At 48.9% G+C, this 27,804-nt stretch overlaps 1 protein-coding gene across 1 annotated transcript in view; it reads right to left on the bottom strand.

The window, feature by feature from the left end:
- Positions 1 to 27,804, bottom strand: part of WWC3 (WWC family member 3) — a 129,690-nt gene that overhangs the window by 13,658 nt on the left and 88,228 nt on the right. Inside the window, exons 9-18 of the mRNA XM_004063770.5 lie at positions 20,926 to 21,168; positions 14,448 to 14,537; positions 13,199 to 13,764; positions 8,108 to 8,228; positions 6,492 to 6,566; positions 5,721 to 5,807; positions 4,525 to 4,717; positions 2,670 to 2,843; positions 2,123 to 2,274; positions 710 to 875 (exon numbers count right to left, since the gene is read on the bottom strand). Coding sequence (XP_004063818.3) covers positions 710 to 875; positions 2,123 to 2,274; positions 2,670 to 2,843; positions 4,525 to 4,717; positions 5,721 to 5,807; positions 6,492 to 6,566; positions 8,108 to 8,228; positions 13,199 to 13,764; positions 14,448 to 14,537; positions 20,926 to 21,168 — 1,867 coding nt within the window. The remainder of the gene's footprint in view (positions 1 to 709; positions 876 to 2,122; positions 2,275 to 2,669; positions 2,844 to 4,524; positions 4,718 to 5,720; positions 5,808 to 6,491; positions 6,567 to 8,107; positions 8,229 to 13,198; positions 13,765 to 14,447; positions 14,538 to 20,925; positions 21,169 to 27,804) is intronic.

The following is a 27,804-nucleotide window of genomic DNA, read 5'->3' as shown; positions in this document are numbered from 1 at the left end:
AAACAACAACTAGGAACCTGCTGTGGGTCACAGCTTGGGAAGCTGCCGGGGGCAGGTTTCACTTTGTGCTTCTGGGTGAGGGCAGGGGCATGAGGGTGATAAAATACTTTTGTGAGCTTAACAGCAGGGAAACAAAGTTTCAAAACAGCATTGACAGTGCCTTCCCTGACCTCACAGGCACTATAAACATGAGACTTCTCCCCTAAAGACAGGGTGACAGTACAGCTAGGAGCAGATGAGCAGAAGGGGCAAAAGGACAGCACTATTCTACATTTCACAAAAGGGGAAGAGGAACTACAAATGTCCGAAACCTATGGGACTCACAAACCCTCCAGAGCCTCTTTGTCTCTGAAGGTGGGAATGGATCAGCGGTGCCTATTCAAGCCCTTTACACATCTCAGGCCATTCACTTCTTTTCCTCGGCTCACAGTAAACCCAGCCTTAGCTGTGGCCCCAAATCCAACAGCAGTGCCCATTTTACACCACAACTCCCAGGCCACTGCGTGTGTGTGTGCAGGTCAGCCACGTGGCTCTCCTCCCCAGGAGCCCCGGCTCTGCTTGCCTTTGGTGCATCTTCCCCCATCCCCTCACACTTCTCACGAAGAATTTGGGGGCACACAGCCTGTCCTTCCAGGGCAGTATACCTGGTACGTATGGCAAAATATTTGGGGTGAGGGGCTCCGGAAAATCTCCTATGTTTTCTACTTACCTTAAGAGGTGAGGGCTGAAATTTCTCGGGGCTGTAAGGCCCTGCCTGAGCAGCAAATGGGTGGCCCAGGATGGAGTCGATACCCATGCAACAGGGCTCTGGGTACGGAGGGCTGGTCTGGGTGCAGTTGCTACAGCCGCTATCCACCGAGTCCGCTTGCCAACTCCTGAAGGCGGACATTGCAGAAGCCCAAATGGTCACCAAACGGGATGTATTTCATGCTACTCTTAGAGCACAGTAGTAGAGGTAATGCAATACAACCTATTTCTTTCCAATGACTGAAGACTGTTGCATCTCTCATAAAGTAAAAGGGCGCTTCTGTTTTCCAGGGAAGATGGCTCTTGAAGGACTGTACTTAAGAGGGGCTTTCTCTGTCACCAATGGCAGCCACTGAAGATCCCAGAAAACTGCACCACTCAGCCCCAAACCCCTCCCAACTCCTGTCCATCCCTGAACACAACACCTTCCCCTCTGCATGCACTATCGCTCCCCAAAATAAATTCCTCTGTAAACTAAACTCAGGGAAAGCCACTGGGAAGCAGCAGGAAGCCCTGGAAAGATGGCGCACTTTATGGAAAAATGCGGAAGTACAGCAATATGTACAGCACCTCCAGAGACGATGAACGCAAGCCAGGGCACCAGGGGCGCCCATTCACCAGAATCATTCATCTATCGCATGCAGGTCTCCACGGGGCCAAGGATTCACCAATAGGCTGCTTCAGGTGAAGCAGAAAGGGATGCTGCATGACCCCATTTGTAGGAAGTGTCCAGACCGGCAAGTCCATAGACACAGAGGGCAGATTTGTAGTTGCAGGGAATCAGAGGAGAACCTGGGAGCGCATTTGGCTAGGGACAGGCAGAGAGTGTGTGATGAAAATAAAATGCTGTAAAATTGACTGTGCCCATTCCGTCCTAAAAACCACCTAACTGTGCACTTTAAACGGGTGAACTGCATGGGAGGTAGATTATATCTCAATACAGGTGTTAAAAAAGAAAAAAATCCAACAACTTCAAGGGACCTTACTCTATCCAATCCTGGGAGAGGGCAGTGCTTCAACAGCCCCGCTCTCGACAAGAAACTCCAGGACAGACAGAAGGAAAAGGTGAAAAGCACACGTTAGAGTCAGGAGAGAGAGTTCGGGGAGCTGCCCTCGTCCACACCAGCACTCAATTTCCACCAGAATCGACTTCTAGGCAGTGGTGCCTAAGGATTGCCCAGCACCTTCTATGGAGGCATGGCTGAGGAAAGCAAGTGCACCTCAGAGACAGCCACGCTGCCTGGCACACTGGCTGTCTCCCCAGAGAAAATGTGCTCCCCCCCGACAGTTTTCACGAGCCTTCTGACCACAGGGCACCCATGCTCCTTTCCAGGGAGGGCATGAGCCGGAGCCTGCCCGCTGAGCTAGCCCTTACCGCTCAGATATGGCCTCGGCCTGCTCCTCCTTGCGCTCCATCTCCAGGACCTCCTCCTCCGTGTACTCCAGCTTGGCCCGCTCCTCGGCCAGTTCCCTCTCCACCGCCTGCAGCTGTGCCGTGGTTCTGGCCAGGAGCACCGTCACCGCATCCTGCAGGAAGAGGGGGTGCGTGAGGACAGCTCAGGCCAGCAGACCCTGCGCACACGGCAGGTGTCCACATGGCACAGGTAGGAGGCCACTCTGCTGCCCTTCCGTGAGAAGAACCTCACCCTACCTAGGTCTGTGGTGGAGGCATTCATGTGGCCTTCTCCTGCAGCTCTGAGGGCTCATATTTAAAAGTAGCCAGTGTACCACCCATGACCATGAACACATTTGCATTAAAAAAACATTCGCATGCAATGGCCATATGGAAACTCTACTCCTTTACCCCACTATACTGACTTACGTCTACAAAGACACTTCTAAGAAATGACTTCCCCAAGATAAAGCCAGTCTCAGGGTCACGAAGGCAGCAGTGATCAGCTCCTTAGAGCAGGGCCAAGTACCGTCTTGCCGGAGATGGAGATGGTGTGTGCAGGGTCCCGGGCGGAGCTCTCTCCTGCACACCCAGCCTCCCGCGTCCTCGATGGTTCAGAGCTGGTGAACACCTGGACGGAATGCCAGCGCAGCTGCATCTCACTCAAACTGTCATAGTCAGCCAGGTTAATCTGAGCAATGCCCTGCAGGAGTATTAAAGAAATGCCAGAACAGGCACTGAATGATTTCGCCATGATGACTAGAGTCCTTTAAAATATCCAGTTCAGGCAAGGCAGGTGGCTCATGCCTGTAATCCCAGGATTTTGGGAGGCCGAGGTGGGAGGATTGCTTGAGCCCAGGAGTTCGAGACCAGCCTGGGCAACAGAGCAAGACTCTGCCTCTACAAAACATTTAAAAATCAGCCGGGCATGATGATGTACAACTGTGGTCCCAGCTACTCAGAAGGCTGTGGTGAGCCAAAATCATACCACTGCATTCCAGCCTGGGCAACAGAGTGAGACCCTGTCTCAAAAAAATCCAGTTCACCCTTCAATCTTTGTGTGTGTGTGCGTGTGTGCGTGTGCGTGTGCGTGTGTGTGTGATGGAGTGTTGCTCCATTGCCCAGGCTGGAGTGCAGTGGTGCGATCTCAGCTCACCACAACCTCCATCTCCCTCCCTAGTTCGAGAGATTCCCTCGCCTCAGCCTCCCGAGTAGCTGGGATTACAAGTGTGCGCCACCACACCCAGCTAATTTTTGTATTTTTAGTAGAGATGGGGTTTCGCTATGTTGGCCAGGCTGGTCTCAAACTCCTGAGCTCAGGTGATCCACCCGCCTTGGCCTCCCAAAGTGCTAGGATTACAGGCATGAGGCACTGTGCCCAGGCTACCCTTCAATCTTAACCAAACAAGACATAAAAGATTTCAATCCTACTTAAAGGACTGCAGCACAATGAAAGCAACTGCAGAGGAGTCTAATGGGTGGCTCCCTGGTTGCCTGTTCCGCCCAATCAGAAAGTGCTGGGAAGGGATCAGAAAGGGCAAAAGAATGGGCAACCTGGAGTGCTGGGCCAGGCTCACAGCTCTACTGCCGTGATGAGGCAGATTCGCTCAGGAATTTCTGAAATAAGAAACGACTGCTGAACTCTACATGCCCTAATTGTGCCGCTGAGAGGACAGAACCAAGACAGAACACTCCGGCCATGGAAGGAATCCACCCTGGCTTCCAACCCTGGCATGGGCCCTGGATGGCTGGGATACTGAGGACAAACTGCGGATTCTCCTGAGGCCTCGCCCCAGGGTTGCCAGGTAACGTGCAGGGCACCCAGGTGAATCTGCACTTCAAATAAACAACACAGGGTTTCCCTGTGAGTCTTAAACACCGCATGGGAAATACTTATACTTTAAAGAGCATCCATAATTTATTTGAAATTCGAATTTAGCTGACTGTCTCTTATTTCTATTTGCTAAATCTGTCAACCCTACTTTGTTCCCTGGACTGAAGTGGGGCTGACGCAAAGGCATCCCACAGGGTTGTGAGTACTATTTGAGAGGACACATTTAGAGGACAAGGTGCTTGACAACATCACTGATTGGATCATCCCTGTTTGTATTTCCAGCCACAGAAACACTGAAGAAGATCACAACTTCCAAGCAACCCACCACGGGAGAAAGGGAGGATGGCAGAGGGGAAAGGAGGGAGGGAACCAGAGATGGAGGCAGAAGAGAGAGAGGGAGGCCAAAAGGCAAAGACATACAAAACCTAAGAAGGTATCACAAAAGAGTACAAGAGGAAGAAGGGAAAGAAAGATACACAAAAAAAAAGACCGGCTGACTGAAACACGAAGGAAGGAAGGAGGACGGGGCGGGCGGAGCCTGGCGCCATACCAGCAGTTCTTCCTGCAGCTGCGGAGTCACTGAACACACGTATAACTGAAGTGACTTCAGTGTCAACGCGCTGGAATGCACGGGGATTCTGAACACTTCGTTAAACACCAGCGGCACTTGGAACTCCAGAGCCTTGGAGCAGTAAGTGTTGGGCGTGCCCGAGTCCAGTGGGGGCAAATAGACTCGGATGTGGCTGCAAACAGAATGGGGGAGGGAAGAGTGCGTGCAGGCGGCGCTCACAGATGGCGCAGTCCCAGAGCAGGCGCGACCTACACGACGCGCACAGACCCCCCACGTGCAGCCCCCTTTGGGCAGCTGTGGCTACAGTCTCAGAGTCCTTTGCAAAAAGTTCCTTTCTCAACTAAGCATAGACCGATGTACCCCAGGGATGGGGGAAGTCACCCACAAGGAGGATGACTTCCAAGCCAGGACTGAAGCAGCGGACGCTTCCAGGCCCTGCTGCTCCCCATCTTTTTGGGAATCGCCCCTCTGGTTTTTCTGCATGCCTCCCCCACTGCTTTCTCTGCCCATCACCCATGGGGTAGCCCGTATTTCCCACCCTCCCTGCCCCAAGTCTGGCACATGGGAGGGGCTGAGCCATCTGTGAGCACTGCAGAGGTCACTGGGGTGGCCGAACCCCAGCCGAGCCCCCAGCTGCTCACACTCAGGGATCCTGAGGCCTTTAGAAGACTCACCAAAGGGGCCCCACCCTGCGACTTGAACGGACCATTACAGGCATGGTCACCTGCTTGGGTAAGTGGGACCCTCCATCAGGCCCCCATCTGGGGCCACGGACCTCAGAGAGGCAGTGCTCCCACGATCGAGGCCAAAGTCACCAGCTGCTCCAAATGCCTATTTCCTCCTCCCCACTCAGTCAAGGACGCCCTGGTCCCAGCCAGAGGTCTCTCAAGATCACAGAGCAGAGCACGACGACATCAGCAACCCCATCCCCGGGCCAGGAGGATGCAGTCCTGTACGGCACAGGCAAGTGCTTCCTCCACGCCAACACGGCACACACTAGCTTGCCACCAGCACCGGCACCTTCACCGGCCTCAAATCATTCACTAGACTCTTTTGAAGACTTTACACTTCAGACACACACTCCCTGGTGCTTTCCTGGAAATTCAGGCTCCCAAACTGTCTTTTCCGTCCTCAGCCATGTGGCCGGCTGGCCACTGCCCTGGGGCCTGGCTTACACTTTGCAGTCTTCCTTCACCGCCAGCCCCGCCGGGTTCTTCAGCTGCAGCACGTGCACGAGGAGACACTCGCTGCTGCTGTCGCGCCTAGGAAACCAGACACGAGTCATGGACGGCAGGTGCCCCCCCAGTAAAACCATCCTTCTGACTCAACTGCAGCAGTGGCCATCCACTGCCTGGGATTCTGCCCCACCCTATCTGCAGGAGACATCTGCACCTAGTGGGTAAAGCCCAGGTATAGCACAGTCCCCGTAACAAAGAATGACCAAATGCCAACCGTGCCGGGTGGCGGAGCCCTGGACTGAAGTGACGAGAGTGAGCAAAGGAAATGGCTGGGACCCAAACACCCTGTCTTCCTCAAGGGCACCTCACAGTCACTGCCTTTATTGACACTGTAATTAGAAACCAAAAATTGTTGTCCTGCCAACCAGTGGATTACTTCCTTGACGGTGAGGGAGGGAGCCCGCTACCTGTGCTGCAGTGAGCAGAACCAACTCCTGGCAGACATGGGCGCAACTGTCCCTGAGAGCCGCACTTTGCCTGCCGGAGTCCCCAGCTCCAGGAAGTGGCGGCTCCCAGCTGTGAATCTCCATGTTGGAAGACAACAGTGGAGCCACTTTTCCCTGTCACTCCTTCCTGCCACCTCTGTCCCCTCACCTGAGACCTCGGGTAACAAGGGTCCCTCCAGCCCTGTGTGTGCAGGTGGGAGCCACGGGTTGGGCCCAGTCTCCAGCCCAGCCCCAGGGGAAACAGGGTAGGGTCTGTACTCACAGGAGTCCCACGTGGATCTGGGGATCTCCGTTACTGGCCGTGTCTCCGTAGGCAGGCTCCTCAGCATCTTCGTTCCTGAACACAGGGGTAAATGCAACCAACTTCATTCCTGAGGGAACCGGTCGCTGCAGATTCTGCAGGAGCTCCCTCGTGCTGAGAGAGGGCTTTGTTAAGTTGTGACATTAAGTCAATGAGGTCATCATGTGTCTGAAGGAACAGGGCGGGCCCCCAGAATCCATGAGGCATCTTACTGGGTACCTGCCTACAAACTGCTGGGTATTTTTGTTGTTGTTTTATTTTGTTTTGTTTCTGAGATAGAGTCTGGCTCTGTTGCCCAGGCTGGAGTGCACTGGTGCAATCTCGGCTCACTGCAACCTCCACCTCCTGGGCTCAAGCGATTCTCCTGCCTCAGCTTCCCCAGTAGCTGGGATGACAGGCACCCACCACAATGCCCAGCTAATTTTTGTATTTTTTAGTAGAGACAGGGTTTCACCATGTTGGCCAGGCTGGTCTCGAACTCCTGACCTCAGGTGATCAGCCCACCTCAGCCTCCCAAAGTGCTGGGATTACAGGTGTGAGCCGCCACACCCAGCCTATTTCTTTTTTATGTTGTTCCTGTTTTAGGAAAATAGACTTTGTGGCTGGGCACGATGGCTCATGCCTGTAATCCCAGCACTTTGGGAGGCTGAGGTGGGTGGATCACTTGAAGCCAGGAGTTCGAGACCAGTCTGGCCAACATGGTGAAACCCTATCTCTATTAAAAATACAAACAAAATTAGCCAAGTATGGTGGAGTAGATCTATAATCCCAACACTTTGGGGGGCAGAGGCGGGCCGATCGCTTAAGCCCAGGAGTTCAAGACCAGCCTGGGCAACATGATGAAACCCCATCTCTACTAAAAATACAAAAATTAGCCAGGCACGGTGGTGTGTGCTATAATCCCAGATATCTGTGGGGCTGAGGTGGGAGAACTGCTTGAGCCCAGGAGTTTGAGGCTGCAGTGAGCTATGATTGCACCACTGCACTCCAGCCTGGGCGACAGCGAGAGCCTGTCTCAAACAAACAAACAAACAAAAAATAAATAAATAAATAAAAGAAGAAAGTAACCTTGCACGCCTTTCAAAACCACATGTGATACTTGGGGAAATGTTCAAAAATTAACTTTAAGTGAACTGTCTTCTAGATACCGGAGACTTAAATTGTATGAAGAAATAATGACATCAAAGATGCCCGATCAAAATAAAGCATGGAATTCCAAAAGGTGCTGTGTCATTGTGAAACCATTCCTATAGCTACGAAAACAAGGAAGGGAGGGAGGGAGGAAATTCATCTCTAATGAATGAATGTCCTTTCCAGAAAAGCAGGGCTCTCCCACACATTGATTCTCCTTTTTGAGCTCCATCAGACTCAAGCCTTAGGCCCCCAGGGCTAGGGAGAAAGACTTCTTTCTAAAACCCAATCACCCAAAGGTGAAAGAAGCTAGAAAAATATCCTACCCCTGGAAAAATAAACAAAGTGTCAATGTACGAAAGTTTCAGTATGGAATCTTTTTGTGATTGCCAGTAACACAGGTGATTCTGCGTAGGGAGAAGGAAATAGTAAGACTAGCTTCAGACCTTTTGGTTAGAGGTTCAAACACCCCACTGTCGCTGGCTAGCGAATAATCCGACAGACACGCGGAGATGCGGCGTGCCCTCCTCTCCAACCTCTTGGCACTGTCTTCTCGAAGAGTCACTGCTGCAAGTAAGGGACACACACAGGGTCAGGAAATAACAGCACCAGGGACCAGGGTCCTTGACGCTGGAGCACACACTTCGTCACTGAGTGTTCCAGAGACTCGCTGGGACACACACACACGGAGACATGCTGTGCTCTAGTTGTTTTTCATATGGGAAAATTGAAGAAATGAACTTCTGCTACCTCTTGGATTCATAAATCTATTTCCACCCCCTTAATGAACACACAGAACATAAGATGACGATGAGAAGCCCCTCAAATGGCACTTTCTGAAAGCCGCGCACACCCACGAGACAGGAAAGCAGCATTAGCCCGATGGGAACAGCAGCGGCGCTCACCAAGAGGTCATGGTTTTCACTGCCTTCTTTATGCTGTCAGGTATTTCCCATGTTTTGTACAACAAATACTGCTTTTATACTCAGGAAAAAAACATTTTAATTACCCAAATAAACCCTAGAAAAGTTTAGCAACCTTCAAAGCAGAGGACACAGTTGAACCCACACTCATTCTCTGAAAACACCACCTGGGAGGCCTGCGGCCCCAGGGGAGGAAGCTGGGGCTCAAGCCTGGCTGTCTCAGTGACCGCAGGCAGGAGCCTTCCAGCCGCCCTTCTGGGTTAGCACGCTGCTATTCCTGCTATGCTTATTTTTATCTTTCACGTCTATTTTATTCAAGAGCCAAAAATAGCCATTGAAATGTTTCCTTTTAACATTTCATCAGCCGTTTCTACCCATTTCCTCATAGCAATAAGTTCCTTTTAACAAAACCAATACAAACGTGTATGTCATCTTCCCGCGCTAAATGCAACTGTGAGCCCAGGAGTCTGTTTTGTGGAGGGGCACACTCGGCTGGAACACGGAATCAAATTGGAAGCCCCAGCTGGGCACTCCACCGTCACTCAAAGCCAGCTCCCGCTTCCATCTCCGCACTTTTCTTTGGCTAAGTTCTAGAAACGGAAAGGGTTGACCTTTGTGCCTTCCTAAACTGAGTCCACTGGTGACCATCTCTCCTTTCAACCAAATTATCATCCACGCCAATGAAACACAAACACGTTCAACAGCACGCAGAACACATGGGACTGTGGCCTTTGGCCTCGCGAGGTTAAGTGGAGACCGAGTGAATCTTCCAAAGGTCTGCCATACCACATCTGGAGAATTCGCTGCTTCTCCCCCATCAGCCAGGGCTGGAAGCCAGCCTCCATCCTAGGGTGGCCGGAGGCACTGCCTCTCAGACAGATCATGACTCCAGACGCCAGCTCTCCTCTTCATCCCTGCCACATGGAAGGACCCAAACACCTGGCCCTCAACTGCAAATGGAAGCCCCCCCAACCACTGCATCAACCCCCAGCAAAGGAAACCACCACTACCATTTGCATTTCCAGCCTTGACACACGTGGTCCCCAGACTCAGCTGTAGATGCCTGCAGGGAAACAGCACCAGGTAACGAGCCTAAGCACCTGCAACCACCCCAGCCCAAGGCGCAAGTCTGGCCACGTTTCTCTCTCATCATTGCCATAGAAGTCAATGCAGAGAGGAAAGAAACGAAGGAGCCAATCCTCGAAGCCCAGGCTGAGTCACTGGACCCACAGGGTGGGTGGAAGTAGGAACTGCCAGGAGGAAGTCCCATCGGCAACTGCCCCAGCTGAGAAAAAGCACAGACTCCACGCTCCACACCCCGGACACCTGCCCTGGGGCTTCAAGGCACAGAGGTGGACCCTCAGGAGCAGTGCCAGGGAGACAAGGGTCAAATCTTCCCCATGTTCATGTGAAAATCTCTTTACTCCCTTTTCATCATTCAAGACAGACAGACACTAAGAGCCAAGGACGTGAACATTGCTTGGTAAAAAGGAAGAAAATATAGTGAAAACCACAGCATAGCAAAGCTGCCAGGTGGCATATGACAGCAATGAACGCCATTACATTCCAGAAACAAACACATACAGGGAATGAACAGTGAAAGCTTCTAGGAAAGTTCTTAAACAGCTTGAATATTAACAATGAGATAACAATAAGGCCAATTGCTAACTTGTGTTGAAGCACAGCTATAAGATAACCGTCGTTGGCCACACCCCAGCCATCCTGAACACATCCATCTATAGCACAAACGTATGCCTGGGGCCTGAGCAACAACACTGAGCAAGGGGACTCCCAAGGCCACTTACAGTGAGCACTTCTGTCGAGCCGCATGAGAAGAGATAAAAAACAAAAAAAAGCACAAAGTGAAAACACTGCAGAATTTAAGCCAACAACAGTAAACGGAATATCAATACCATAAAAACATCAATATGAGCAAAGTCAAGATTTTTACGGGTTTTGATTAGCAAATATTAATGGGTAGATGAAAATAGCTAAGTATTTCATAATCATAACACATTTGACTTTTAAAATCCAGGGAAGACAAAACTGTAACAAAAACGTAAATAGTATGAAAGATCACAGTGTATTGCCCCACTCCTCTGACCTGCCTTCTGTTTCCTCCGATTGATTGAAAACACAAGGAAAAAATCATTCAGAGGCTGGTTTGCAAGTTTGGACAACTCTGATTTTTATCTTACAAAAATTTTGTCTTACTAAGACTTGCTGGGGGCCAAACTTAGACTGCAATGTTCCCAGCACAGCTGATACATGATGGGGCAGGGGAGGCGAGGAGCCCCCGTGTCCATGCCTGAAGCTGGCTACCCGACCCGGCCCTCTGGGGACACCCAGCAGGATCAACTATTTCAAGTTTCTAAGGATACAAATAAACGTGTCCTTAGAACAACATAACATATATGTGTCCTTGAAACAATGTAATATACGTAACATATAAAACCACCACCAGATGGCAGTATCAGAAAAAGCTACCGCTAGGCGGCAGTGTCACGCAAGAATCCACCACCGATGTCATATAAGAATCTACCACCAGATGGCAGTGTCACTCAGGAATTTATCGGCGGTGTCATATAAGAATCCGCCACCAGATGGCAGTGCCATACAAGAATTCATCACCAATGTCATATATGAATCCGCCACAAGATGGCAGTGTAACACAAGAAATAATCACGAATGACATATGACTCTACCACGAGATGGCAGTGTCTACACACGTAAGCAAATACTTCTCAGTCCAAGAAGTTTCAACCACTATAGCATCTGCCACGGAAAGCAAAGGAAAAAATAAAGAAATCAGGATGTGAAATTAAGTCAGCGCTTCTCCCTCCCACTCTGTCTCTCCTCTGACCCAAAGTGGCCCTTGGGCCTTGTGCAGATTTTATGCCTAACTAGACTGACATTCTGGAATCTCAATCCCTTAAGGAGAAGGTGGTGGGAGAGAGGAGGGAGACTAAGAAAGAAGTCCTAATTGGATATTTCTTTTTTGACTGAACGGAATAAACATGGAGCAATCAACCTGTGGTTATAAAGAGGAACAAAGCTAATGAAGGATATCTGCACATATGGACTTCAGAAACAATGTATCTGGGGATACCAAAGTGTGTTTGCAAACACAGGGGCAGACACCAAAATAGAGACGCCAAAAAGTCCTGGGGCAGTCTCAGAACATGATGGCCTCTGGTTACGCACATAAGTGCCAACAGACTACTATTTTATAGAGTGATCAACCTATCTATTGATCTACCAATCCATCTCTTGGGTAACAGAATGGTGGTGAATGGAAGGGGTCACAAAGATCACTGCATTCAAGGGTGGAAAAGGTGAGACTCAGTCCAGGTATGTGTTCAAGGTCACACAGCTAGAAGTGGACAGGGCAGGGAACAAAAGCCTGGTCTCCCAGCTGCTAGTTTGAAGCTGTTTCCACTACACTACACTGGTTCTGCTCTCTAGTTTTATTTCTACCCCTTGCCACATAAATACTCCATAGTACGTGACTAGGGTTTCTCAGCCTCAGCCCTCTTGACATTTGGGGCTGGACCATTCTCGAGGGGGAGGGGGTGCTGCCCTGTGCATGGTAGGGTGCTTAGCAGCATCCCTGGCCTACACTCGCCAGATGCCAGGAGCATCTCCCATCCCCTAGTTGTGACAACCAAAAATGTTTCCAGACATTGCCAAGTGTTCCCCAGGGGCAGGATGCAAAAACACCCCTGGCTGAGATCCACTATGCTGCACAAATTATCTAGTGTTTGCCTAAATGGAACATTTAAAACATTTTTGCTGTGCAAATAAAAGTCAATTAAATGGGCTGAACTTCAGGAACGGGAGACCTTGTTCTTGATCCTCTTTAAAACCAAAGGAAGATAAAGTTGCCATGGGTGGCTGAGAAAAGCACATGGGGTCAATATTCCCCCTTCAATAGCAGTTTGGTCTTCCAAGCAGGCTACAAGCTGAAAGACCCCAGCTCCGCGGAGGAGCTGAACCAACACCAACTGAATGGATGAGGCTCCACGGAGCTCCGTGTTTTTCCATTTGAAGAATCACCAGAGAAACCAAATCAGTAGAAATGACCGATACTTACAGGCATGTCTTTTGAAATTACACAATTATTTTCACTTCCACATTTGATAGACTTATGTTCTTGAAAACTATGTAAACTATAAAAGATAAAGAGATGTCAAAGCAACAAAAGAAGTCGAGATTTCCACTAGCTACAGCCAGACGCCTGTTGGCATAATGGTCTCAGGCGGGCACACACTGATGGTTCCATCTCAGCACGCACGCTGCAAAGGTCATGAAGGCCCTAATCCATCTCCAGCAGCCTCCGAATGTGGAAGCCTGTGTAGTTCTTACCCTAGTTTTCAACAATTAAGTATTTTTTGAAAACAAGCCAAATACCTAGGAAAGACAACTTTGTCAATTTCAATGATCTTTCCCCAACACAGATCAGAAAGAGCAGGTGTGTGCTCTTCCCAATCACATCAATATTCCTAAATGTAAAGCTCACCATGGACCTGGAAAGCCAGCCGTCCTCACTCTGGACCCCACAGTTTCCGCCCTGCAGGTAACCCTCGCCCCGCAGGAGGCCGCATCTGCACTTACTTCCACCCACGGGAGCGCTGGCTGGTGGGGGTCCTCGCTCATGCGGCCCTTCCCCGTCCCCGGGGACCACATGTGGCTGAAGGGCCGCCATGCCTGGTAAGTCTTCGTCCCCCAAAGCCGAGGCGTGTGCCCGCAGTCTGTCCAGGGCGCCCAGGCCTGGCCCCTCACAGCTGTCCGCCAGCTGCGCCAGCGGCGAGTCCCGCGAGGCAGGGAGGAAGGGCGTGTCCAGGGGCGAGCTTGGGGGCGACAGCGAGGACAGCGAGGAGCGGGAGGACAGCGACGCCAGGGACTGGGGCGTGTCCAGGGACCGCCTCTGCTTGTGGAAGCCCGAGGGGCCTGGGGGCTCTGAAAAGGGAGCATCTCGCCCCAGAGAGTCGAAGGGAATGAGGTCGAAGCGTAGAAGCTGGCTGCCCTCAGCGTCGGGCTTCTCGTACTGCGGGAGGCCGTAGATGTCCGTGAAGCTGACCGAGCTCAGGGAGCCCCGGCTGGAGGCCAGAGACCCGCGGCTGGAGGCTAGGGACCCGCGGCTGCTCCCCGAGGACACCGTCAGGGTGCTGGCACACAGGCTGAAATGAGACAGCATGGCCATCTGAGATGGCAAGGCAGCCACCCCTGCTCACCCTGTGAGCACGGAAACGGTGGCAGAGAGCAGTGGGCAACAGCAGAGACCCGTGCCCAAGTCCCAGTCCCAGTCCTGGCTGGAACACATACTAGCCAGGTACACTTGGTCAAGCCATTCACCCCCTCTGGGCTCCCACGGGCTCACTGGGGCTGGGGTGAGAACAGTTCCCACCTCGGGCATTGTTAGGACGAATATCTGAGAAAATGACCCATCTGAGGCCCTTGACATTGCACTCTACCATATGGTAAGGGCTGAAGAATGTGCGCAGGGCCATTCTTGAGCAGCCAAATCTTACTAGCTTAAAAAATTCATATGCTTTTAAAAAAACCCAAAATAAAAATGCGCACGTGTATAGATGTACACTTCTGAAACTGTTAATTAGGTTACAAAATCCTTGAATACATCTGACTTCAGGCCTCTTATTTACCCTGAAGCCAAATGTGGTTCTCTCCATATTCCTTGAGTCATACAGTAGTAGCATGTTAAAAATAGAATGTATCCATTCTGTGTTAACAACATTTCAGGTCAAGCTCCAGTAGGAGAAAAATAAGCTACAAGAAACGAGTTCATGTACCAGTCATTGGAACATGACGAACAAGTACAGTTTTCTCTTTGAAAGTAACCTACCTTTTTAACTGGGACTGGAGGTAGGATGTTAAGCGGGTGGCTTCTTCCAGCTGCATAAGTAGACAATTTCTTTTTTCCTGAAGCAGAATCCTGTAGGTAAGAAGACAGTCGATTAGTACATTTCAAAGACAGGGAGAATATTTTCATAACAAGACATTCCACTATCAATTCCCTCCAGCTGAATTAGGTTGCAATCACCACCCATTCTAAAAGCACCCAGGTCACAAGGGCCAAGATCACAGAGACTGCTTTTGTCCCGTTTGAAAAATACATCCCTGGCACCCTGAGCAGTGCCTGCTACTCTGTGGAAGTGCCAGGCACAGTGCACGGGGGAGGGGATGCGTGAGAAGAGGAGTGGGCACAGGGATGGGTCAATGTGTGGGTGGGTGGCTGGATGGGTGGCTGGGTGGCTGGATGGGTGGCTGGGTGGGTGGCTGGATGGGTGGCTGGGTTGGTGGATGGCTGGCTGGGTAGGTAGCTGGGTAGGTAGCTGGGTGGGTGGCTGGATGGGTGGCTGGATGGGTGGCTGGGTGGGTGGCTAGATGGCTGGCTGGGTGGGTGGCTGGGGATGGCTGCTTGGATGGATGGGAGGAGTGGTAAGTGAGCAGAAGGACAGATAACTAGCAGATGAGCTCAAACGCAGAGCACGCAGTCATCTGTTGAAATTCCTTGGAACAAATCAGATTCCCTCATACTAGGCCACCTTCTAGACAAGAACAAATATAATTCTAAGATCTATACAGTTAAAACATTAGAAGCAAATGAAACAAAACAGCAGCCGTTGCCATCTCCAGGCCATGGGGTTGGAGGTATTTTTGTTTTCCTTCCTTCTACTTTTTTCTACTTAGTAATTTTGTAGAATAAAATTTGTTCCTACTGCAGTAAGCCCACCGCCTAGAATCGAGCCTATCGTGGATAGGCACTCAATACACAGTTGTTGGACAACTCCATGAATAAATATGTTTGCCTCTAGAAGGAAACACTCCTGGTTTACAAATGGAAATGACACTGTGACGTGTGGCCACAGTAGGCCCCTTTAATACCTTCCTCTTTCCACCAACAGGGAAGGGGACATGCTGAAGGGGTTTGAAGAGCTTGGCTAGGTGGGAGTGAGAGGAAACCAGACACAGTGTCCGACAGCAGCCTGGGATTCAGAGAATCCCACCTGGCCAGTCACTCACAAGCTGTGTGGCCTTAGGCAAATGTCTCACCCTCTCTGAACCCTTAGTTTCATTACCTGTAAAAATGGAGTCCACAATCTCCAGCTCAGGGAACTGATGCTGCATAGATAAAATAATGTACGGCAGATGACACGTGATTGACAAAGAGCTGCTATCACCCATAAAGGAAACAGATGCGCCACCAACTTAGGATAAGGAAGACAAAGTAGTCTGAGTTTGTTTACAAGTTTCAACCACATGCCATAAATTCTGATGAGCCTTTGTTTCCCTTGATGCAAACAAAATTCCAAATGGTGCCATGCAGAGGTCAGCTGGCAAGAGAGTAACAAGCATCGTCCTAAATGGAGCCACGACACAACCCACTTTCAAGTTCAATATCATATATTGAAACCAATGGTTTCCAAAGCATGATCCAAAGACCCCTGCGGATCCCCAAAACTCCTTCAGGGGTCCTATGAGGTCCCCTCCTTCCCAATGGCATATCAGTAAGCAGCTAGATGGTCTTCACGTGTTCACTCAAAATGACCCTATCTCAACAGGCCGAATGCACCAATGGCCAAAGCAGCTGCCTTCTAGCAAGCCAGATGCTAAAGAGATGGATAGCAAGGGCAAATAATACCACTCTTCTCACTCTAGTTTTTTGTTTCAAAAAAGTTATCAGTCATAAAAATGTTACTAATATTAACACATAATAGGGTTTTTATTGTCTTTTTTTATTTATTGAGATGGGGCCTTGCTCTGTTGTGCAGGCTGGAGTGCAGTGGTGCAATCAGAGCTCACTGCAACCTCCACCTCCCGGGCTCAAGCCATCCTCCCACCTCAGGCTCCCAAGTAGCTGGGACCACAGGCATGTGCCACCACACCCAGCTAACTTTTGTATTTTTTGTAAAGATGAGGTTTTGTCATGTTGCCTAGGCTGGTCTCGAACTCCTGAACTAAAGTAATCCTCCTGCCTTGGCCTCCCAAAGTGCTGGGATTACACGCATGAGCCACTGTGCCCGGCCTATTGTTATCTTTAATAAATAAATATTTAAAAAATTTCCCAGTGCTAACTTCTAAATTAGCAAATACTGACAGATAAAAATCCACATAAACACTGATAGGTCCCTGGGTGGGGAAAAATGAAAAACAAAACAAAACAGTTAGAAAAAAGAACTTTAAAAAAACCAACACAAACAAAAGCTGTTTGGGATCCTCAGCATTTTAACATTGGAAGGAGGTTCTGAGACCAAAATGTTTGAGAACAGCTGTAATAAACTCTTGAGTAGAATGTTCTAAGATTCCACTTACCTATGATATTTTAATTTTTAAGGAAAATGTTTTGATAGCTTGTACAAATGAAAGTAACGTTTAAAAAGCAATTCTGGGGCCAGGCGCAGTGGCTCACGCCTGTAATCCCAGCACTTTGGGAGCCCGAGGCGGGCGGATCACGAGGTCAGGAGATCGAGACCATCCTGGTTAACACGGTGAAACCCCGTCTCTACTAAAAATACAAAAAATTAGCCGGGTGTGGTGGTGGGCACCTGTAGTCCCAGCTACTCGGGAGGCTGAGGCAGGAGAATGGCATGAACCCGGGAGTCGGGAGTCGGAGCTTGCAGTGAGCCGAGATCGCGCCACTGCACTCCAGCCTGGGCGACAGAGCGAGACTCCATCTCAAAAAAAAAAAGTTCCACTGAGGGGCTTATAGAAAGGCACACTGCTTTGTATGCACTGCCTCATTCCTTACTGGTCTTTGGATACTATCCCTGCTTTACAGATGAAGAAACTCATATAAAGTAGCTTGCCTCTGCTACGCAAGCTCAAAGTTCGGTCAGGCTGGATTGACCCTAAAGCCAAGGCACATTACCAATAAACAGGCATTTCCTTTACTACTGAAAAACATTTCCCCAATTTTCTGTGATACTCACATCCTATCTGACGCTTATCAAGGGCGATATCCTCAAAAACCCCATCTTTTTCAGAAGATAGAGAGCCGAGAGTTTTCAAAGGGAGTTTAAAAGTGAGTTCAAAATACATCCCTCATTGGGCTTTGGAGCTGTAACTTGGAACCCACTCTCACAAGCACCGGGACACTATTAAGTCACAGAGGACTCCAGGGGCAGAGACGACACCAGCAGAGCGTATCCAGTGGCAAACAGTGACCACCTCCAGGAAGCAATTTGTTGTAGGGAATTTACCCAAGCCCGGTCCAAGGCTACTAACTTTTTTCTTAATGCTTTTCAGAAATTCTAACCCAACCTGAATTCTATTAGCTCAAATCCCAAATTAATAGAATCTAAATTGAGTTCCTACTGAAAACTGGCTCCACTCTTGAGTGACCAGGGTAGAATTTCCAACCCATCGCTAAATCCGTCGGCGCATTCCAGCTCTGTTTTCACACATATGACATATAGATACATTCATATGTACGGCTCGGTTTTAGACTGTCTTTAGTCATGACTTATTTTCAGATTGTTTTATCTGTAGTGAAAAAAGTTTTAGATCAAATTCCCCCCTTCTATCCAATACAACACATTTGTCATTATACAAACAGGTGCATTTCGGAGCACGCAAGAGACAGCGCATCTGGATACAAGATCACACACAAGTGCCCATGACTGCCCACATTTGCAGTCTAATTTTATGCTGGTTATTCTGAAAGTTGCAGATGACTAAAAATGTAACTTCCTTACCAAACACGGGCCACGCTGGCAATAACTGAGACATCTAAAAACTGGCTGGAACATAAACTGCTAAAATAAGAGTCTTAGACATTTGCCTGACTTCTGTACTTATTTTTTCAACAAAAAGAAAAGGGGATACAGTTTCCTGGCAGAAAACTGGCCAGGGCCCAACTCCTAAAGCACATAGCCTTGTGTCTCCAATTCAAAGGAAACGAACTTCAAAGAATATTTACCACTGCTATGAAAAGGAGTAGAAAAGTAAGCTAACAGATTAAGAAAATATAAAGTCTAATTTACTGTCTTTATTTACTTTACATAAAGTACTTTATTGTAAAGATGTCATTAAATTATGAAAAAGGAAAACATGACTTCAGGTTCAGCAGAACCAAATTTTTCCTTTTTGATAGATCTTTCATTTTATAATCACCCCTATAATAAAAGCAGTCATCCTTGGAAAGAGAATTTCTCAGGATGGCAGGCATCTTGTAATAGAGCCGTGGGGTTCTCTGTTGAACATCAGCATCTTGTATAAATGCCTGCCACACACTAACATGAGCAAGCTAAAATAGCAAAGGATGTCGCAAGCGTTGACACGAGCCATCCGAGAGACTATCTAGGGTATGTGTCCTTCACCTCAAGCCTGCTCCCTCAGCCCAGGAGACGTGCACCAGCTCCCTCCAGAGATGCTGGCTCTGAGCAGCTGGGAGGCCGCCGCACGTATCATCTGCCGGGGCGGGAGGCCTGAAGGAGGTGCGCATCTCTCTCTTTCTCCCCCGGATGACACCCCCAGCCCGGCAAACGCCTCCCATTTGCTGCTGATGACACTGCAGGTGAGACAGGCAGACTGGGCCCAGCTCTACAGCTGGCATGGCTCAGCCTTAAGGCACCAACCTCACTCTCTCTCTGCACCTGGCCCACGCCGGGTCTCCTAATGCTGCCAGCCTGTGCTGGGGGAAGCCTCCTACCATGTGGCCTCATACTTGCAAACTGCAAACACCCCTCCAATGAAGGGAGGTGGCGTGGAGAAATGGGCCCTGCGTGTACCGGCACAGAAAGCCCAGAGCTACAAGAGCCCCACCCCCATGCGATGTGCGTGCAAGTGCTCAGCACGTGTGGATGTGCTTTTCCGGCCAAGGTCATTTAGCAGCAGATTCAGGAAACACGCTTGGGGCGATTAGGTCCTGGTCGAGGGCTCTGAGTCCCAGGACTCAGCACCTGGGCTGGTCTCACAAGAGACCCCCATGTGAGTCAAAGCTGGTCCGGCTTTGCTGTCCCCGCCCTTGAACCCAGGCATCAGGGCTAACACTGGCTCCATGGAGGGCTGCAGACTTGTACTCAGGGGCCACAGCACTCGTCTGTGCTGGATTTCCATATGGTGACAGCAGCCACAGTCAAAGGAGCGTGGGTGTGGGGCCCTGAGATGCAGGCGACATTTGTGGGGCCAAGTCCTCCCCGCTTCACAGAGAAGCAACAGGAACTCCCAGGCCCTCCTATGCAGAACACACATACAAGAATACCAGGGGTGGAACAGAAGGAAATGTTTAGCTGAAAACAAACGCAGCCGTGCAAGAGCTCTTTCACATTCAGATTCTCCTCGCGGTTGATTCCGGGTGAGGTGACAGGGCATGCCACCATCTCAGGCAAAATGAAATTCACCTGCCTAGGACTCTGAGCTCAACTCTACAAACACCACCGCTTCCCTGAGGCTGCTGTGAGCGCCTCGTGCCAAGCCACAGACTTGTCTCCTATGAAGATGACCCATGAACATCCAAGCATAAAGGACGCCCAACAATACAACCATCGTGAAACAGTAGGAGTAAGAGCATCTGAACAGATCGAATCATCCAAGCATCTATTAGAGTCTCTGTGGAGCTAGCTGCTCATGTGAGCTCAAGGGGGCAAGACTTTAACACGTGGGGGAGGGGCTGCTCTCCAAAAGCCCAGCTGATAGCCACAGAGAAACTGCTGTTAAGTGTGGAAGGCAGGCCCAGCCTTTGACACAATCTGCAGTCTCACACAGCAAATGGAAACCAGGACACATGGCACACGAGGAAAGGCTGAACGACTCAGTGCCACCGAATACCAAAGCCACTATGCTGGCTTTGCATGTCCTGCGTGGTGAAGGAGCCTCAGGACAGACGCACGACAGGTGGCCAGCTTCCCAATGCCAGAGAAGAGCAGGCTCTCCTGGCTAGAAATCAAAGTCGGAGAGGAAAGCAGTAGGTGGATACCCACCATGCTCACCACGTCAGGAACAGGGAATTCTTCCCCCATGCAACAGAGCTGCCCGGGCCGGAGCGGGACCACAGCCTGCTCAGGGCACTGTCCCACAAAGGCAGGTGAAAGCACCAAGCACCAACTTCGGGAAGGGTGGGGCGTGGGCGGAGGTGGAGGTCACCCATCTTCCCTCACTCCTTCCCCCTTGTCAATCACCTCCTGCTTCGGAGCAGAGGCTCCAGAGACCCAGGGAGCAGAAGGCAGTGCCCCCCACCGCATGCCCCTCCTAGGCCAGGGAACATCCAGGCAGGAGAGCCTCTGAGCGATCATCAGGAACACCCTCCAGCCACACACAAGCCACCCCGTGGAGTTTTTCCAGCAGGCTTTCCGCTGGAGGTCGTGTCCCCGCTGACCCACCTCTCCGTGGCGCCCTGTGCGGAGGTGGCCCGTGCACGCCGCAGCTCCTCCTCCAGGCGCTCCCGCTCCTCCTCCAGCCGGGCCACATCTCCCGCGGAGCGGCGCTGTGCAATGATGAGCTGAAGCTCCTGCAGCAGGGCCTCCTTCTCCTTGATGAGCTGCAGCCGGTCCCTGTCAGCCTCGGCCGTGCTTGGCCAGGACTCATTGTCAAGCCGGGCCAGCTGCTGCTGGATGTTGGCGACTCTGCAAGAGAGACGGGGAGGAAACAAGGACATCAGCGGACTGAAAACGCCGTCTTCACACCTTCTCCACGTCTCACACTGATTCTGTAAACTCCTTTTGCCAAATAAGTAGTGAAATGATTGCACCAAGTGACCCTTACACTTAAAAGGATATGGAAACAATGTCCTAAAAAATGGTGCAGAAGTCTTTTCCTGAAGCTCCCTTAGCCTGAGATTCGAGATGAAAATAACCCCATCGTGCCTGTTCCAAAGAACTGACAAAAAGGCCAGCAGCCCTCAACATGCCCATACTCGGCGGCTCAGACTCCTGGTTTCCTACATGAAACTGTCCCAGAGCAGGAGGGAGTCTGCTTGTTTCTTCTGTAGCTAAACAGCAATGCTGGACCCCCAGAAGTGCTGCCGGCCTCCCGCCTCCTCAGCTGTGTCTAACCACTGTCAGCCGCTTTAGCAAAATAACAAAGGAGAAATGCACTCATCATCTGGCGTCCTGAAGGAAAGACCTTCGAAGCCCCATGCTCCGCGTGTTCTGGTTCTGTGTGCTCCTTCCTGCACCAGAGCCCCTGGCCATACATGAATTCAAAACACCTTGCAGAGAGCAAGTGGGCACTCGACAAAAGCTGAGTGCATTGAACAGTGAACAAACACGCCTGCAAATATGTGAGAGGAAGAGAGGCAGCCCTGTGAGCATGGATGCTGGTGAGAGATGATCTGGGTGGATGCAAAGCGCAACAATCCTCAAGGTGGAAAAACAGAGGCTCCTATCAGTTTCCATGCCTCGAAATTTCCAAGTGCTTGCTTGGCAAACAGACTGCATTACTTTTTGTGTCATGAGGTGCTGTTGAATGCAGATTAAGTGAAACAGATGTGGCCTGTATTTTTAAAGCATCCTTTAAAAGTAAGAATAGAATGTTTTAAGCCCTTTAAGTAGGGTTAAAGATCAGGGATATGTTCTAGGGAGAAACTAGGAATGGCAAACTCAACCTGAACCCCATGCTGTGGAGGACATAGTTTGGCATACTCGCCCAAAAACAAAATCCAAAGGCTTCTCTGAGATCACAAAGAGCTGTGAGAACAGGGAAGTGGCAGGCACACGTGGCCCTATATCCTCCGAGGGAGATGCAGGGCGGAGGTTCTCCTGAGACTGCCTCCTCCTGTGCCCGCGGTCCACGGCACTAACCAAGGCTGGCTTCCCACCTGCTGGGTCTAGACCTCAGAAGCCTTCTCTACACTATGAGCCATGTGGATATCCCCAATTGACTGGCATTGCCACACATGTTAAAACCTGCCACCCAGCCTTGTGCCAAGTCAGGCTCCACCTAAACTAGACACGAGCACATGGACTCATGAGGATCGGACATGACTCCCTCTCTAGCCACCAAACGAATCTGAAAGCCCACAGTTAAGGAAAGAAACGGGTACACAAGTTACAGTTTAAATGTATGCATTTTACTCAAGTCCACTTCAACAAGGTAAAGACACTAGTTGAATGTCAGTAGCTTTATTAGACAAGTTATTTTCTAACTTAAAACTAATGTCTGGAAAACGTGTTGGAAGATGGTGCCAAACCATGTCACCAGAAAAACTAATGACAGAGGCAGCTGAACAGGGCTAGGACTCCAACTGGGCTTAAGCATCCACCTACGTCTAATTAGTGTAATTAAAATTTATGGCAGTCATATATCCAAAGCCCAAGGAAAATACACTCCAAGCAAACCCACAAATAAGTCAGTGCTAAATCAGACATTATACCCAATGACATTTCTGGAACATTCTACAGTAGACCAAGACAAGTTAAGAAATAAATATAAAAGATGAAGAACAATCAGCAAATCTGTGTCCTCATACTTTTTTTCATTTCCATTTATCTGATCCACAGGAAAGTCTGAGCCCAGCTAAATTTTGCCCGACCATTTTATACTCATACTAATTATCATACATATAATATAAACAGAAGTATTTTACAGAACACTCCTTTTGAGTTTTCTGAGCCTTAAATATGAAGAGATCAAGATTCCATTTGAGTCTGCCAGCTCTAGGTTAGCTGCTAGCCTACAAGGATTCAAGCTGTTGAAGGTGGCGGAAGATCCAATTCCAGATAATCACAACCTTTCCAGGAAAATCTCAAGTAATATGCACTGTCAGAAAACAAAGAATGAGGAAAAAAATGAATTATAGGAGGGAGGAGAGGCAAAGGGTGAGTTTCAAAAGACCTGTCTGCTGCAGGCATAAAGAAACAGAACAGCAGCCCAAATTAAACCATGTCCTGTCACTTCCCACAGCTGGCAGGAAAAATATGCAAGGACAAACGGCAAGGGACGACCTCTCCAGCAGAAACAAAATCTGGATGAAGTTGACTTCTTGCAACCCATCTGGAAATGTTTGGGCTGTGCTGAACGCTAGGCAAACATTTCTGTGCCTTCCAATTGTGGGGTTTAATAATAAAATTTCAAAACAATGCAACAATGCAAACAATCTCATCTTCATTTCAGAGCTATATATGAATCTAGAAGAAACTGGAACATATTGGAAAGTTCAATTTCTTTCTTTGTCCCCATGTTCTAGGTGTGAACATTTGGGGCCTGCTTCAGCAAGGTCGAGAGAGGCACATCTGTCTGTCTGTCTGTACTGGAAGCCAAAAGCACTAGGATTCCTTCAACAATCGATTGTTCTTATGTCCCCATGAGACAGACAAGACGGCTTTGCCTTTAAAACCGTATGACTTGTCTACCTTGCCGTGGGCCGGAAACGAGCCATCTGCAGGGAGTATCTTTAGTACGTTAGGTTTACTTGAAGAAACAGACTTCCTGCCTAAGGCTAAACACAGATGTACTGAGTTTCAATGCACCTTCTTCTACATCCACGCCAAACAGCTGATCCACTGGTTGGAGCCTCGCTCCTGTGAGTGCTGTTGTTCCAATTTTGGGTATTAAAGGAAAAACAATTTCCAGAAAGGCTTTTCTTTGAAATATCATTTCAGTGAAATTAAATACATGGAAGTAAAGCAAGGTCATGGTTAAAGTTTGCAAAACAAAATAACTTTCCCGAGTTTTTTGTAAAGAGAACTAATAGCAGCTTAAAATTAGAGAGGATTTTTTTTTTCTGTGAGCCAACTATATTCTTCAGTGATTTTTATTTTTGAGGGGTAATGCATTTTATGGCCTATATAAAATCTCTCCTAAATGCCTTTAAAAGCCTTAAAATATATGTCCCCGTGTCCTGATAGTGAAGAAAGCAAATGTTCAATCAAGCATGCAGGTTTCTTATTTATTATGTGTTTCCCAAATTCTATTCCCTGAGCAGGTCTAATGTAGACAGACATAAAATATGAATCATTTTTCCCTTATGATTTTTGCCCACTTTTCTGTTACAACCCAGGCACCATTAAACCATGCATTTATGCTGCAGAAACTATTTAGACTCTCACAATTCACATGAAAATCTTAAATACGATTTGCATTTTTATAGGAAAACAATGCACTTTCAATAATAAAAAGTTCTGAGGCATATCAAGAATAATCCCTAATTATTTGAATTTATACCAAAAATCTGCAGTCTACAATATCATTTCTCATGTTCCTAAAATCCTGCTGCTTTCTGGAATAGCAAGCAGAACTCTGGACAGCCCACGGTCCTATCCCATGGTGATGAGTCGTGAGGGATCCCAATGGCACATTCCAGGACGCGGGGTCAGCTTAGAGCCTCATACCTTCAGATTGCAATTACGGCTACAGGTTCGATACTCCTTACATTTTCTCTTAGTTTTCTTGTTGTAAATACCCATTTAAATAAAAAGCAAAGGTTAAAGAAAACAGCTGAGATGTAAGTCAGATGGACAATGAAATCACTTCAGCTGATTGAACTAAACCAGCGTCCATTCTACTCAACTCTTTATGTCAGAAGTTTGAGAAGTCTGAATGTAGAATATGTGGGATAAGAAAGGTCTACTAATACACCAATATCTCACCCCGTCCTCAGCTTCCCAGCCCTGACATCTTCTCCCTTTGCAACAGACAGATCTTCAGAGAGCAACTTCATCAAATAAAAAGCAGTGAGTCTACAGGCTTCTTCGTGTTGACCAGAATAGGGAAGACAGAGCCACAGTGGCAAAGATGCTTTTCCTTATTTCTCACAACTGTGCCCCACCCCTAAAACCCAGATAGGAAGTCATTTGAGAAATGAAAAAATCCAAGTGATTGATCAAATTCAACTGGAATCATAACACTACACTGATCCTCGACAACTGATGAACAGCAGGACTGATCCTGGCAACAAAAACTAAGAGGCAGAGAAACTGGATGGACCGAATGTTTTGTTCCTATCTGGACTGAGAGTGTTTCTATGGTAACAGCTACAGTTTGTGCACAGTTCTGGAACAAGCGCCCTTAAGTTAAAAATAAGGAGCCATCTGCGTCATCGGGATTGCTTCAAGAAGACTTGCTCTTTCAACTTCACTTTAAAAATTTCTGAAATTTTAAAATCAACAGTGTGAATATTCCTATCATTAGGTCTGCCTTGGGAATCCGAAGAGGCGTTCCTGAGGCAAGGTGCAAGCAGTCCTTTTGGTACGCTTCACAGGACCCACAGTTAAAAACACAAAACTAGTCATCATGATAGTGGTCGTTTGGCCAGAGAATTCTCTAGAAATCACACCACCACTCAGAATTATGAGTTCCACTTCCACAAACTTCCTTTAAATCTGAATATATATGAAATCCAGCTGAGTGGGGTGGCTCACACCTGTAATCCCAGTACTTTGGAAGGCTGAGGTGGGTGGATCACTTGAGGTCAGGAGTTCGAGACCAGCCTTGGCCAACATGGTGAAACCCCGTCTCTACTAAAAATACAAAAATTAGCCAGGCATGGTGGCACGTGCCTGTAATCCCAGCTACTCAGGAGGCTGAGACACAAGAATCGCTTAAACCCAGGAGGCGGAGGTTGTAGTGAGTCAAGATCACGCCACTGTACTCCAGCACTCCAGCACTCCAGCCTGGGTGACAGAGCGAGACCCTGTCTTCAAAAAAAAAAAAAAAAGGAAAGAAAAAAAATCTGAATGTATATATATATATATGAAATCCCTCATTGTCCACAATTCGGCATTTTTGACAATTTCCCACATCTTAAAAATAATCTCAAATATATATGTGCAAGGAAAGACCTCCAAAATGCCTAAGGCATAAAATCCTCCACTGTTCAGAAGTGGCAAAGCACAGGAGGTTCTGCAGAGGATATACATGATGGTTTACTTTGTGTGTCAACTTGCCTGGGCTAAAGCTTGCCCAGATAGCTGGTAAAAACATTATCTCTGAGTGTGTCTGGGAAGGAATTTCTGGAAGAGTTAAGCATTTGAATCAGTGGACTGAGCAAAGAAGATCCACCCTCACCAATGTGGGTGGACACCATCCAATTCATTGAGGGACTGAATAGAGCAAAAGGGTGGAGGAAGGGTGAATTCTGTCTGTCTTCTTGAGCTGGGACATCCACCTTCTGCCCTCAGACACCAAAGCTCCTGGTTCTCAGGCCTTCAGACTCTGGGACTTACACTATGACCACCCACCCACCCCACTCCACACCCCACCCCACCCCCAGTTCTCAGGCCTTCAGACTTGAACTGAATGAGACCACTGGCTTTCCTGGGTCTCCGGCTTGCAGATGGTGGGACTTCCTGGCCTCCATAATTGCGTGAGCCAATTCCTATAATAAAATAATCTCTCTCCCTTCTCTTCCCTACCCCTACTCTTGTTGGTTCTGTTTCTCTGCAGAACCTAATACAGTAGGGAAGGTAAGCTTGCAGGGTGAAATGATTTCAGGAATGAGAGCTGGGAGATTAATGTCCAAGGGCGAAGGAGCAGAACGAAAAGACGACGCTGAATTGTGGCACTAATCTAATAGAAGTTCACCTGGGCAAGAGGAAAGGGCACATGATGTCCCTTAGGCTTGGAATGAGGGAGCAGGGAAGAACGCATTATTCTTTGCTAACACTGCCACTAAGAGCAACGTGTTCTTTTTCATGCTTTGGTGGGTTGATGGGGGTACATGATGCCTTCCTGCTCATGGCACACCACTTCTCCAGGGACGCTCACAGGGATATCAGAGACATTATCTCCCAGCCTGATCAAGGGGGCCGAGGAAGAGACCATGGACGGGACCTCAAAGCCACCATGCTTTGCCTGTGGTACTCAGCACCTGGCTCCTGGAATGTTAATGTTGAGTTCTTGCCAGAGAACCACTTGCCACTGCTCTCTCCCCAAGTCTATATCGTTCTACTCTCGTGCCTCACTTAGAGGCAGTCCATCAGAACACTCGGAAAACACCATTGTAATGAAATCGCTCATCTGGTGCTGGGGAGACCTGATAACATCAACCCTTCCTAGCCTTCAGTCTGTCTACAGGGATGGGGCAGAGGGGAGCCAAGACTATCCTGACAACGCTACAAGGTATGTAAAGTCTAGGGCCTTGCCCAGGCTGCTAAGGGTTATGTGACCTACAGCTGAGTAGTTCACATGGCAGGCATGCACTTACTGGTCAAGCCTTAGCTACAGTAACCAATGTGGAATGACTGGAGGCAGAAACAATCACACCAAGGGGACTGGAGACGTGCACCGCCGCATCTGGGAACGAGAGCCCGGAGGGAGCTGCA

The sequence above is a fragment of the Gorilla gorilla genome, chromosome X (assembly GCF_029281585.2).
Source record: "Gorilla gorilla gorilla isolate KB3781 chromosome X, NHGRI_mGorGor1-v2.1_pri, whole genome shotgun sequence".
NCBI lineage: Eukaryota > Metazoa > Chordata > Mammalia > Primates > Hominidae > Gorilla > Gorilla gorilla.
Note: the sequence above shows the minus strand (reverse complement) of the source record. Positions and strands in the feature narration are given on the sequence as shown.